This window comes from Hippopotamus amphibius, chromosome X, assembly GCF_030028045.1.
Source record: "Hippopotamus amphibius kiboko isolate mHipAmp2 chromosome X, mHipAmp2.hap2, whole genome shotgun sequence".
NCBI lineage: Eukaryota > Metazoa > Chordata > Mammalia > Artiodactyla > Hippopotamidae > Hippopotamus > Hippopotamus amphibius.
In genome coordinates this window covers 117717696-117732693 of record NC_080203.1, presented here as the reverse complement: position 1 = coordinate 117732693, position 14998 = coordinate 117717696, and the positions used below count along the sequence as shown (strand labels likewise).

The 14998-nt window shown below is 40.2% G+C and overlaps 1 protein-coding gene across 1 annotated transcript in view; it reads left to right on the top strand.

Annotated features, from left to right (window-relative positions):
- Positions 1-14998, top strand: part of PHEX (phosphate regulating endopeptidase X-linked) — a 208118-nt gene that overhangs the window by 175201 nt on the left and 17919 nt on the right. Inside the window, exons 16-18 of the mRNA XM_057718360.1 lie at positions 311-365; positions 7425-7492; positions 9629-9759. Of these exons, the coding sequence (XP_057574343.1) occupies positions 311-365; positions 7425-7492; positions 9629-9759 (254 nt within the window). The remainder of the gene's footprint in view (positions 1-310; positions 366-7424; positions 7493-9628; positions 9760-14998) is intronic.

Here is a 14998-nt window from a genome sequence, read left to right as displayed (position 1 = left end):
AATAGCTAGAAGCCTCTTACATGTGCTGTGTATGAAGGAACCCAGTTCACAGCAGCCTGGACACTGCCAAAAGTGTATCCATGCAAAATGGTTTCCTCGAAACTGATGGAATGCACTGATTTCAAACTCAGTTGAATTAATACCATCTTAAGGACAGCTGAATCTCTTAGAGGGCTCCCAGCTCCATGAGGAGTACCTTTCAGGTGGGCCTTTGAAACTTCAAAGCTAAAGCTAAAACCAGAACCAGGTACACATCATTAAATCAATCTCTATATCCCTGACAATTTTTGTTTGTTTTTCTTTCTCCCAGGATTTCCAGCAGGAGAGCTCCAGAAGCCTTTCTTTTGGGGAACAGAATATCCTCGGTAAGTAAAATCAGTTTCTGACGAGTAAGGAAGAACATGATGTTTTGGCTGAGCACAGAATGTAAAGTTAAAAAAAACAAAGCAAATGGTCGTTCAGGAAAAAGAAGACATGGAACCTGGCATGGATTGGCCCCACTCTCACTATGTTAGGTATTTGTTTTCTGATTCTTGTTACCGGGGTATATAACTGGGTAGGAAAGCCAACCTATACACAGGTAGCTTTCATTTTTTATGCATTTGTTCACTTGTGCATTGAGTTATACCAGAAATATTTGGACCTTGAAGGATTGTTGGGATTTGAGTTAATGGTGACGGATCTAAAACAATTCCAGATGAAAGAAACAACGTGAGAAGAGGAAAGAAAATTGCTTTTAGAATAGCAAAGAGTCTAGTTTGGCTGGTCCAAGCGTTATTCGATGGGAAATAGTAGAAAAGCAGTCTGGAAAAGGAGGTTGATGTTTGATATTGGAGTGCTCTGAATGCCACTAAGGAGCCTGGACATCAGGCAATAGAAAATATTGAAGTTTTTAGACTTCCAAGGTGGCGCAGTGGTTAAGAATCCACCTGCCAATGCAGGGGACACGGGTTCGATCCCTGCTCCAGGAAGATCCCACATGACGCAGAGCAACTAAGCCCATGAGCCACAACTACTGAGCCTGTGCTCTAGAACCCGTGAACCACAACTGTTGAGCCTGTGTGCCACAACTACTGAAACCCACGCACCTAGAGCCTATGCTCTGCAACAAGAGAAGCCACCGCAATGAGAAGCACGCGCACCACAAAGAAGGGTAGCCCCCGCTCGCCACAACTAGAGAAAGCCCATGTGCAGCAGTGAAGACCCAATGCAGCCAATAAATTAATTAATTAATTAAAAAAGAAGAAAGAAAATATTGAAGTTTTTGAGCAAGTAGAGATAAATTTGTCTTAGAAGTTTAACCTGGGTAGCTATACAGTAGGTTAGAAATGGACAGTGTCTGGAGTTAGGGATTTCAGTTTAAAGGCTGTCAATACCAACACATTATGGACTCGTAATTCAGAATTTCCATATATAGTGGGAATTCTGATAATATACATTGTCGGTAATATCACCACTTTTATTATGTGCCTTTGCTTGCTCTGGTGCTTTAATGCGCAGAAAATTTAGTCTTGATTTTAGTTGTCTCTTGTATTTTGGTTTGGATAAATGACAATTTGAATATGATTATACAAGTTAAAAAGATATGGGATCACATACATGTATAAATGAGAGAAATACAGGGGCAATGTTTTGATTTGGGCTTTCCCAGAAGCAGATTCTGTGACATGGATCCAAGTACAAGTAGTTTTTTTTGTTTGTTTTTTTAATAGCCAATTTTAAACTTTATTATGAAAATAGTGGTGAAAGACTCTTTAGAGGGATATCTTTTTTAAATTAATTAATTAACCTATTTATTGGCTAAGTTGGGTCTTCGTTGCTGCACGCAGGTTTTCTCTAGTTGCGGCAAGTGGAGGCTACTCTTCATTGTGGTGCATGGGCTCCTCATTGTGGTGGCTTCTCTTGTTGCTGAGCACAGACCCTAGGTGCACAGGCTTCAGTAACTGCAGCACACAGACTCAACAGTTGTGGTGCACGGGCTTAGTTGCTCCGCAGCATGTGGGATCTTCCTGGGGCAGGGATTGAACCCATGTCCCCTGCATTGGCAGGCAGTTTCTTTCTTTTTTTTTTTTTAGAACTTTTATTGAGATACAGTTAACATACGATAAACTGCATATATTTAGAGCGTACAATTTGGTATCTCAGTCTCCCAATTCATTCCCCCCCAACCCTCCCCGTTTATCCCCACAAGTAGTTCTTTTGAAAGGTGACATCAGGAAGCACCAGCAGGGGAGTGGGGAAGTGGGACAGGGAGGGAAGGAAACCAATAAATTGTGTCACATGAGTTTTCTATGGCTGTCATAATGAATTGTCACAAATATAGTGGCTTAAAACAATGTAAATTTACTAGCTTATAGTTCTGTAGTTCAGAAGTGCAACCTAGGTCTCACTGGGCTAAACACAAGATGTTGGCAGAGCTGCGTTTGTTTCTGGAAGCTATAGGGAAGAATCTATTTCTTTGCCTTTTCTAGTTTCTAGAGGTGGTCCACATTCCTTGGCTCATGGTCCTCTTCCTCCATCTTCCAAACTGGCAGAGTTGCAATTCTCTGATCATTCATCCATAGTCACATCTCCTTCTGACTCTCCTCTCCCTCCTTCTCCTCTACTTTTTAAAAAAAAATACATTTATTTAATTTTTTGGCTTCATTGGGTCTTTGTTGCTGCACATGGGCTTTCTCTAGTTGTGGCGAGCGGGGGCTACTCTTCGTTGTGGTGCGCAGGCTTCTTATTGCAGTGACTTCTCTTGTTGCGGAGCACAGGCTCTAGGCGCATGGGATTCAGTAGTTGTGGCACACAGGCTCAGTAGTTGTGGCTCTCAGGCTTAGTTGCTCCGCGGCATGTGGGATCTTCCTGGACCAGGGCTCAAACCTGTGTCCACTGCATTGTCAGGTGGATTTGTAACCACTGCACCACCAGGGAAGTCCCTCCTCCACTTTTTTTTTTTAAAGCCAGTTATTACTGTGGGCAACTGGGGCTCAACTCTGCTGGGGAATTATAGAGTATGCTTCAGCATGGTTCTGTCTCAGGGGCAAGGGAGCTGGGGTATTTGTCTTCCAACTCACTTTCCATCATTGATTGAGGACTGCCACCAGGTGTATTAACTCCCTGGCATTGCCTAGCATAGGCCTAGAGGGCTCTGGTGGCCAGAGAAAGCCCTCAGGTTTCAGGTGCTGGCAGCTGGAAGCTGTAGGATTGGTGTGCTTGAAAATGATGAGTGCCGGGGAACAGGAGCAGGCATCGATAAAGCCTACTATAGGGAAGCACTATCATTAGCATAAATGAAAATTATCAGTATGTATAGACCAAATCTATTAATATCATCCCAGGTCTCAGCTGCATAGTTTTTATCAGTGTTCGGATATTTGGAATCAATTTTCTCTGTTGTTAAGATTAGAAATTTATATATATATTTCCATAAAATTGAAGGATTAGGCTAAATACTCTCTAAGCTTGCTTCTAACTAAAAAAGTCCTAGAATTCTTTGATCCTGCTTACCATTAGCAGTTTAACCGATCTTCTGTTATTATGGTTATATATCTGCACACTTGGACATAGTCTGTTGGGTTTTGAATTTATTGGTCAATGTATTTGTTTATTGGGTCCATGAGATGATTTTCTGATATAACAGTCAAAATCATAGAAACTTAGGAAATGTTAGTGTTCAACCTTATGCTGAATGGGAGAGAGATTTTTATTTTTTTCCTAAGTGTTCTATGTTTGCATTGAAGCCATTGATCCTCTGTTAAGATACCCATTCAATGAATGTAATTATTTAGCATCTTTTGGGCACTCAACATTGGAAATATGGAGATGCTGGAGAGATGGGAATCACAGTCTAGTGAGATGGGTTCCCATACATCCATCTGTTCTTGATGAATCTCCTCCAGAACCAACGAGTGGGTATTCTTTCTGCTCACACTGGTCAGCTTAGACCTCCCATGAGTGTTGGGTCTAATTGTGGCAACATCAACAAGCTGAATTATTTCCAGAGGAAAGAATCAGGAATGTAAACAGCCTGAGACAACATATCACAAAGTGTGTGTTCCATGAAGTAGTAATAGAGGTGAGTCATCCTCCCCTTCCCTTTGTTTTGGAGAATCACAATACTTGGCAGCATAAAAATTCCCAAGAAGTTTTGCAAGAAGTTCCTAAACTCCCCTTTTTTCCCTATATTTTGGGAACTGCTGGTCTAGAACTCGACTGAAGAAAGAGTTGAAAGAACTTGAGAAGAGAACACTTGAGGGATAACCTTGTAACTGTCTTCACATTTTTGAAGGAAAGTTAAAGTAGCAGAATCATTTACTAAATTTGGGGAGGTCAGAGGGTGTTCAGCTAGAATACCTTAGACCACTATGCTAGACCAATAGATAGGAGAGAAATTCCAGATCAACATTAGGGAGCACTGTTTTATTTAGAATTACTCGAAGAGGGAATGGGCCGCCTCAGAAGGGGATGAGCTCCTGGTTATTGGACATACCTAAGGGGAGAAGTCTTAGGACCATTTGAATGGGTTTTTGTAGATCTCTGCTAAGGAATTGAACTAAATGACCTTAAAGCTGCTTGTAACTCTGAGATTTTTATGAATTTCCACTTCAGGCATAGAGTAACCTTTACTTGATGACAGCATGAGCTCATGGTTGCTCCAGACAGCAGTACGGTTGTTTTGTTGTCGACAGCAAATCCTATGCATATGTTAAACCTATTGGGTAGTAAGAACAAAAGAGAAACTGAGTAGGTGGAAAAATTGTCATCTTCCCCATTTTATTTTTGGAAGGCTAGATTTTCTCCGCAGGAGTCTTCTTGTTTGTGGCCAGCAAGTCACATTTTAAAAGGCATACGAGTTTATTTATTTATTTTTATGACATGCTAATTTAAATAATGTCCATTGATAAAATGGAAGATGTGAATTTAGTATTATGAAACATTATCATTGTCAGGCTGTCATCTAAAATTACTTTTTCCTTGTCTCTTGCCCAAAGGATTGTGATTATGTAACTGAGAATTGGAACTTGCAATGATTCAATCATTTTCTGAATTCTCTATTACCCTTTGCAAATAGGAGGCTCGTTGGAGCAGTCCCTCTTAAGGGACATTTATTGCAGAGCAGTTGCTGTAAGCTTCCATTGTTCATCCCTTAAATTCATCCAGTCAACAGCCTTGACAGAGGCTTGTAGAGGACCGAGTTCTATTCTCAGAGAGCTGAGAGTCCTGGAAAAAACAAAATGTTACAGGCTGCATAGTGATAGCTACTGCTGCAAAAATTAGCACTATGTAAAATTACAAGTTTGTCCCACACTGCTTGATAGATCTATGATTGAAATGCATAATTTTACTCTTCTTTAATGAAGGTTTGCAATGATGGAAAAACAGTAGGAAAGCATTTTTTCAAATGCAAATTACCTTGCAGGAAAGAAATAACAAAGGAAGGAATTGCTACCAAGGGGAAAAATTAAATCTTACAGCACTTCCTTGGGTATAGTTGAGACAAACAATTAAGATGTTAAGGATCAGTATGTCCTGTAATAACATGTTGCTTCAAAAATTTTTGTTCCTTCCACATATAGGTCCTGTCTATTTGCTGGGTGACTTTGATGTTGCATGTCAGGAACCAACTGTGAAATATTTTTAGTATAATTACAAATCTCAGGAAGAATCCTTATAACAAGGATTTTAAGTTGTCTGTAATCCTCATGTACACGTTAAATGACTAAAATAAGGTACATATTGATCTGTCACTTGCAGAAGAAATGGTAAAGTTAATTAGTTAAATCATTATTACTTTCTTACTGGGTATTAGGTACAGAGAATTTAGCAGCAATCAAGTAGATAAGGGTTTGGCCTTCAGGGAACTTTTAGTTGAGAGAGAAGATCCCAGACACACACATAGGGAAGCCCACCTGTTGATTTTCTAATATATCATTTATATGTTCTCTTTCAGTTACCTATTGCTACGTAACAAAGTGCCACCACTGTTGGCTCATGATTCTACAATTTGGGCAGTACTCAGCTAAGACAGCTTGTTTCTCTTTTTCTTTCTTTTTTTTTTTAAAGATTTATTTTATTATTTATTTATTTATTTTGGCTGCGTTGGGTCTTTGTTGCTGCACACGGGCCTTCTCTAGTTGTGGCAAGCGGGGGTTAATCTTCGTTGTGGTGTGCAGGCTTCTCATTATGGTGGCTTCTCTTGTGGAGCACGGGCTCTAGGCGCATGGGCTTCAGTAGTTGCGGCACATGGGCTCAGTAGTTGTGGCACACGGGCTTAGTTGCTCTGTGGCATGTGGGATCTTCCCAGCCCAGGGATCTAACCCATGTCTCCTGCATTGGCAGGTGGATTTTTAACCACTGTGCCACCAAGGAAGCCCAAGACAGCTTGTTTCTGCTCCATGTAGTATTGGCTGGAGCAGCTCGATTAGGGCCATAGGATCTAAGATGATTTTGCTCACGTGTCTGTTGCCTTGGTTGGGCTGGCTTGAATGACTGAGGCCTGGCTGGGCCTCTCTCTTCCTTTAAAGGTCTCTCAACGTTTGGCTTCTCTCACTTGCTTCACTTGGACTCTCTTTCTCCAGCTCATTACTCCAACTTCTTTACATTGCAGCTGACTTCCAAGGGAGCACAAAAATGGAAGCTATAAGGCCTCTGCCCAGAAGTCACACCTGGCCCCTTCCATTGCATTCTGTTGGCCACAGCAAGTCCCGAGGCCCATCCAGATTCAAGGGGAAGGAAATAGATTTCCTCTTGGTGGGAGGAGGGGCACATGCATTCAGGGTGGGTGGAATTGTCAATGGTTACCTTTGTAGGTGATCTACCACCTGCTTCTTTAGAGGTGAAGAGAAATAATGTAACGCCTTTCCCATATCTGGTTCAGGCTTCACAGTCTGTTCAGTTGTGACTTTGTCGAAGAAGCAGAGGAACGTGACTACCTTTGAAAGCAGAGTGATCCCTTTTAATCTCTGCTCTGTTCCTGTTTTATGACTACATTTGGAAAACAATTTAACTTCTAAGTCTATAGTGATTTTTCAACAGGTTCTCAGATAAAAAATAAGTGGTATGTTTACTGACAGGATCTTTTCAAACCCTGCTGCTGCTTTGGGTGTTTATAAATATAAACTACAGCTAGAGCGAATATAGAATCATAGAAGCCCTAGAGCTGGAAGGGACTTTAAAAACCATCTCTTTCACATCCCTAATTTCACAGGGTAGGAACTAAGGCCCATACATGCTCATAATGACAATGTTAGAAATTATATTTTCTTTGTCTATTTTAATGAGAAGGATGTGTTTACTTTTATTATTTTTACAATTTTGTGGGCGTGGTTAGTAGAAAACCGATTATCTTGGCTTTTCGTTGAGAAAAAATTAAAGGATTATGCTCTGACGAACATTCATGCTTGTAATTTTCTCCCAATTATATATTTATGCTGTAGATCTCTGAGTTATGGTGCTATAGGAGTAATTGTTGGACATGAATTTACACATGGATTTGATAATAATGGTAAGTACTGGTTCAGTGTATAAGCTGATGCTTTTATGGTTGACGATATGTTGACGATATGGATGTTAATCGTTGCTATTACCTTTGCATAGTGGCATCATCATAGATTGAGGATTATCCAAAGCAGTGTAATTGCTGATTGAAAACTTTCCCCTGTGTCTTGCTGTGATAGTGTGCAATAAATAAATAATTGTTCCCATTGGAGATGGGGTAGAATGAAAAAAAAAGACCTTGTAATTTCAATGAAATTAGCTTTGCATTTAGCTGCCACAAGAGTTAAAGGAATTACTTTATAGCTTCTCTTCCTTTCATTTCTTTATTCACCATTTTGAGATGCTCTCCCTGAAGGTGTGAGCTCTGCTCTGAAGATGATTATACATGCTGCCAAGTTAGGACTCAGCGAGTTAGGACTCTGAAGCTTGGCTGACTGGTTCTTTTATACTATTTCAAGGATTATGCAATGCTTAATCTCTATTTTTCTCTATGCTGTCATATATTCAGAATTTTTTTAGAAAGGCTATGCTTTCCTAATAATGAATAATATAGAGTATGCTGTGTATCTTGATGACATTTAAACAAAGAGCAGAATATGGCATAAACTAAAGAAGTGATTGCCCTTTGAGAGTCACCATTTTAAATCAGAACTCCTTTCTCCTTTAACTTTGGAGTATTATTGGAAAGCCACATGAAATCTGTGAAACTTAGGAATTAGCAGCAAATTGCAATCACATCCACATGTACACAGTGATTTGCAGGACAGACTCAAGAACCACCTGGCCCAAGGCAACACTGTATAGAGCGACCTCTTTCTTCCATGTCTGTGATGTCTCCAACATCCTTTCCTGGATGCCTACCCCAGGGCCAGAGACTCTTTTGGTTCCTCTCCTTCGGGATGATTCTTGTACTCCCACCAGCCTTTCCTTAATCACCTAAATTTTTTGCCCGCCCTGGCCTCCCCTCCCTGTTAAAATGTAGCTGCCTTGTAGTCATCTGAATCCCCACAGCTACACTTTCTGAACTGTATGTTTGGGTTATCTGAGAGGAGAGTCTCAGGTAAGAAACAAAAGCCAGTAGTGGTCTCTTGGTTCTGGGCCTTTCTTCCTGGGAAACTTAAGTATAGTTCTCCCTCAGAGTTTTCTGGAAGCCTTTTGGATTCTCTCTCAAAGGACAGAATCTGAAGATGGCGTTTCACTCTGTAACCAATACTTAGAACAGTGCCTTGCACAGTAACTATTTAATGATCGCTTGTTTAGTGGGTCGAGGACAGTGACTCTTTGCTCTCCCAGGGTGTGGTGGTAGTGGCATCCAGCCTTGCTGAAGAACTTTGGATTGTTTCAGTTAACACCTTTGCTTAGGGGACTTTCTTGTAAGCCCAGTGAAGAGTTCTCTGCATAATTAACTTTAAACCAATATTAACTTTGAGTATAGAAGATAGTCCAGATACACTCAGACCTTTTTTTTTAGGAATGTAGAGAAAATGAAGAGTGAGCCTGTAGCAAAAAAGCGTGTATAACTAATCTTTTTTTCTATTATGTTTTGGAGATTTCCATTCTTGTTCCAAGTTCTCTTTTTAGAGCAACCTTCCTTGTCAAAGCAGGACAGATGGGCCTTCCATCTACACTGATGGCTGTGGAATGATTCATAACAGAGGTTTTATGTGTCTCTGGGCTCCTGGCAACTTGGAGGAAACATGATCCTTTAGAGCTGAGTCAGGGGCTGTGGTCACAGGGTGTGAGTGACTCACCAAGGCTGTTCCTATGGATCGTTTGGAATTTCACTGGTAGTGGCGCTTCGACTCCTTCCATGGGCTTTCTGAAAACCATTTCGTTTCATATTGTAGAGAATACTTTGGGTTAGAGCCCATGAAAAAAAGAATCTAAGATTGGTCAAGAATGGTACATGCTATAAGTTGATAAGTCTTGAAAAGTATTCTTTGTTGCTTAGAGGGAAAGAACTTCCTCAGACCTCTTTCTCCTTTCCTTGCTTTTTACAATTAACCTGTGTCACTGGAGAGAAGGCAGGAACTTCTTCCAGGAGTGGTCCCTGCTGCTTGTTGAAGTGAGGGAAAGGGAAGATGAAGAAATGAACTTGTTTCCATAAATAATACCAGTATCTTTTAACTTTCCTTTTTTCCAGGTAGAAAATATGATAAAAATGGAAACCTGGATCCTTGGTGGTCTATTGACTCAGAAGAAAAGTTTAAGGAAAAAACAAAGTGCATGATTAACCAGTATAGCAACTATTATTGGAAGAAAGCTGGTTTAAATGTGAGTACAGCTATGGTGAAGGGGGCATCTTGAGAGTCATTTTTCCTCCTGTAGGCACTAGCTTGCTTTAGACCATCGGTTTTGAAAGTGTGGTTCCCAGGCCAATAGCATCAGCTTCCCTGGGGAACTTGTCAGGAATGTAAATTCTTTAGTCCTAATCCAGACTTACTGACTCAGAGGGGTGGGGAATATGGAGTGGGGGAGGTGGGAGTGTGGGGTAAGGTAGTTCCACAGTCTGTCTTTTCATAAGCCCTCAGGTGATTATGGTATAAGCAAAAGTTTGAATTTCTAATTCTGTTGATTTGCATCTTCTCCCTTTTTTTCTTGATGAGTCTGCCTAATGGTTTATCAATTTTGTTTATCTTTTCAAAGAACCAGCTTTTAGTTTCATTAATTTTTGCTATTGCTTCCTTTCTTTCTTTTTCATTTACTTCTGATCTGATCTTTATGATTTCTTTCCTTCTGCTCACTTTGGGGTTTCTTTGTTCTTCTTTCTCTAATTGTTTTAACTGTAAGTTTAGGTTGTTTATTCGATATTTTTCTTGTTTCTCAAGGTAGGACTGTATTGCTATAAACTTCTCTCTTAGAACTGCTTTTGCTGCATCCCATAGGTTTGGGGTTGTTGTGTTTTCATTGTCATTTGTTTCTAGATATTTTTTTATTTCCTTTTTGATTTCTTTAATGATTTCTTGGTTGTTTAATAGTGAATTGTTTAGCCTCCATGTGTTTGTATTTTTTGCAGTTTTTTTCCTGTAATTGATATGTAGTCTCATGGCGTTGTGGTCAGAGAAGATGCTTGATGTGATTTCAATTTTCTTGAATTTACCAAGGCTTGATTTGTGACCCAAGATGTGATCTATCCTGGAAAATGTTCCGTGTGCACTTGAGAAGAAAGTGTATTCTGTCGTTTTTGGATGGAATGTCCTATAAATATCAATTAAGTTGAGATGGTCTAATGTGTCCTTTAAAGCTTGTGTGTCCTTATTTATTTTCTGTTTGGATGATCTGTCCATTGATGTAAGTGGGGTGTTCAAGTCTCCTACTATTATTGTGTTACTGTCAATTTCCCCTTTTATGGCTGTTAGCATTTGCCTTATGTATTGAGGTGCTCCTATGTTGGGGGCATAGATATTTACCATTGTGATCTGTTCTTCTTGGATGGATCCCTTGATCATTATGGAGTGTCCTTCCTTGTCTCTTGGAATAGTCTTTACTTTCAAGTCTAATTTGTCTGATATGAGTATTGCTACTCCAGCTTTCTTTTGACTTCCGTGTGCATGGAATATCTTTTTCCATCCCTTTCGTTTCAGTCTATATGTGTCCCTTGGTCTGAAGTGGGTTTCTTGTAGGCAGCATATAGAAGGGTCTTGTTTTTGTATTCATTCAGCCAATCTGTGTCTTTTGGTTGGAGCATTTAATCCATTTACATTTAAGGTGAGTATTGACATGTGTGTTCCAATTACCATTTTCTTAATTGTTTTGGGTTTGTATTTGTAGGTGTTTTCCTTTTCTTGTGTTTCCTACTTAGAGAAGTTCCTTTAGCACTTGTTGTAAGGCTGGTTTGGTGGTGCTGAATTCTCTTAACTTTTGCTTGTCTCTAAAGCTTTTGATTTCTCCATCGAATCTGAATGAGATTCTTGCTGGGTAGAGTATTCTTGGCTGTAGGTTTCTCTCTTTCAGGACTTTCAGTATATCCTGCCATTCCCTTCTGGCCTGCAGAGTTTCTGTAGGAAGGTCAGCTGTTATCCATATGGGTTTTCCCTTATATGTTATTTGTTGCTCTTCTCTTGCTGCTTTTAATATTTTTTCTTTGTGTTTAATTGTTGTTAGTTTGATTAATATGTGCCTTGGTGTATTTCTCCTTGGGTTTGTTCTGTATGCAACTCTCTGTGCTTCTTGGACTTGGTTAATTATTTCCTTTCCCATGTTGGGGAAGTTTTCCACTATAACCTCTTCAAAGATTTTCTCAGACCCTTTTTTTTCCTTCTTCTTCTGGGATGCCTATGATTCAAATATTGGTACGCTTAATGTTATCACTGAGGTCTCTGAGACTGTCTTCTATTCTTTTTATTCTTTTTTCTTTTTCCTGCTCTGTGGCAGTTATTTCCCCCATTTGATCTTCCAGCTCACTTATTCATTCTTCTGCCTCAGTCATTCTGCTGGTTAGAGCATCTAGAGTATTTTTAATTTCAGTTATTTTGTTATCCATTGCTGTTTGTTTGTTCTTTAGTTCTTCTGAGTTCTTATGAACTGTTTCTTGTACTTCCTGTATTTTGTTATCGAGATTCTGTATCATTTTTACTATCGTTACTCTGAATTCTTTTTCAGGCATTTTTCCTATTTCCTCTTCATTTATGTGGTATTGTGGGTTTTTTTCCTGCTCCTTTGCCTGCATGGTGTTTCTTTGTTTCCTCATGGTAGTCCAAACTTCAGGGGTTGCTTGTCCTGGCAATAGAGGGGTTTATAGAAGACTGTCCAAGCCCCCGACTAATGGCAGACTGTTGGGTCAAACAAATACTAAGTCTAGGAAACACATACATGTATAAGACACACAATTACTGAATCCAACAGAACATAAGGCACTAGAAAGACCTGACAGAAGAACCCCAGTATGATATCAGATATTCAAAGAGAAAACCAACAGAAATTGAAAACCAAAACAGAAGAAAACAAAAACAAAAGCAAAAACAAACAAACAAACAAATAACACCTTACACACACAAACACAAATCCAGGGAGATATTGAAAGCTAGGATCAAATATAAAAAAGAGCTAGAGTACCACCAGACAGAATGGAGAGTCTCAGAATGAAATTAGGCAATTATACTAAGAACTAAGATAAAGACAAAAACCTAATATTAAATACCAAGGTGGTGTGTCATCTGGAGAATAGAGCAAGGAGTCTGAGCAGATCGATAGTGTTGCTTATAAGTATTTTAAGATAAAATAAACTAAAAAAGGATAGAAGACAGGACAACAGAAGAGCGTAGTGTGACTGGAAATATGCAAATAAAAAGAAAGGAATAGAAATGTATAAAAGATAGAGATAAAGAAGGTAGGAGAGATATATAGTCCGCACTACAAAAAACTTAGCTAGAAATAGAAGTATATAAAAAGGCTAAAAATAAAAATAGAAAAAAAATAGAATAAAAAATATGTTATAAAACTTGTAGATTCCTTAGGACTAAGATCGTAATTAATAAAAAAAAAAAAAACTTGAACTGATCCCAGAATGGACCATTTCAATAAAATTGATACTAATATTTCTGTTTCCTTAGAGTCTCAACTGTAAGTGTCCTTCTACTTGCCTTGGGTTTTTTGTGTTATTCTGTGACCAGCAGGGCTTCCTTTATTGTTCGTCTGTAAGCACTTGTGTGTGGTGAGGGAGAGGGTACAATAGTGGCTCCTTCCCCTGGGAGTGAGTGAGCAGTAGTGCACTGTTGTTTCAGTCAGGCTTGGAGGTGCCTGTTGCAGAGGGACGCGGGTGGCTCAGGTGTAAACAGAATGTCTCAGAGTTGGGCCTCTCTCTGGGTTTTTTTTGTTCTCAGCTGCCTCCCTGCTGCTGGTGCTCTAAGCCTGCTCTCGGCTGCCTGCCGGGGCTTTAAGCTAGCCCTACCTGAGGGCCTGGGGGTCCTTGTTATCCCTGAGTGCCTTAGATGGCCCACAGGGGTTCCTCCTCTGCCCGTTGCAGGTGCCGAAAGAGAGAGGCTATGCCCGCAGCTCCTCCCCCCTGCCCGTGAGCCTGCAGCATCCAGCTGCCATCATGGCCGGGCAGCTCTCAGGGGCAGGAACTCCTCGCCACAGACCTCTTCCCTCCTGTCCTCTCGGTCTGTCTCCTTACTGGCAACAATGTTTCTCACCCTGAACCAGCTCTCCAGTTCCCACACTCCCGCTCCCGGACCCTCTGTTCAGCTGTGAATCGACGTCTCAGTCCGGGAACGCTGAGCTGTGGTGCAGACCTTCTGTATGTTTCTCACTCCCTCCCATCTGCCACAGGTCCGCCACTTCACCTTCTTTTAGCCATTGTAGATGCCTCCCTACCTGTTATGTCAGGATCCTTGCAGTCCTTTCTGGTGTCCGAAGTCGTCTGCTGATGTTCAGTTGGTTCTCTGTGGGAATTATTGCATCTTTTGGTGCATTCCCGATACATTTGTGGAGAGGGATGCATTCCACGTCCCTCTACTTCGCCGCCCCTAAAGTTTGAAAATCACAGGCCTAAACATTAGTCTGTTCTCCTGGATTCAGATTAGTATAGAAAACTCTGTAGCAAAGATAAACAATAAAATTCTCACAATTCTACACTCTGTATCATTAAAAAGATTTCCTTCCAAACTACTGCTTAGGTTTAATTCATTGAAATAAAACCTCAGTAATTTGAATTAGTGACTTTGAATTGGTTAAGAGTTCTTAGATAAAGAAGTTTGAGCAAAAGAAATGACTTTTTAAAATAATTTTTTTACAAATTTATTCATTTTATTTTTGCCTGCATTGGGTCTTCGTTGCTGTGTGCTGGCTTTCTCTAGTTGTGGTGAGCAGGGGCTACTCTTTGTTGCAGTCCACAGGCGTCTCATTGCGGTGGCTTCTCTTGTTGAGGAGCACGGGCTCTAGGCATGTAGGCTTCAGTAGTTGCGGCACACAGGCCCAGTAGTTGTGGCTCACGGGCTTAGTTGCTCCAAAGCATGTGGGATCTTCCATGAACTCATGTCCCCTGCATTGTCAGACGGATTATTAACCACTGTGCCACCAGGGAAGTCCAAGAAATTACTTTTAAAATGTTAATTTTCTACTATATATACATATATACATTCTTATAAAGGCACAAGTGTAATTTTATACATGCTTTTTCTGTGTGAAATGTTGTTCCTTTCCTTTTTTGTCTTCACCTCTACCTCCTTCTCCTTTCCCTCTCATCACTTTTATCTTCTCCACCGGTAATCCATCTCGTTAACCTGGTACACTTTTTCCCATGATCACGTAGAGATACACAGACACACAGACACACATGCACGTGCATGTGTGCTTCTACTCCATTGTTTTCAATGGCTGTCTAAAAGTCCACGATGTGAATGTACTCTAACACAGCCGACTAATGTCTTGTTGAGGGTTACACTATGTCTCCAATTATTTCTCCACGATAAATGCTGCTGTACTAAATACTCTTATTATGTATATATTCTTTTTTTCCCTATAGGATAGATTCCTACTGTTACTAAGAAGTTATAATAGTTCATATTCCCAG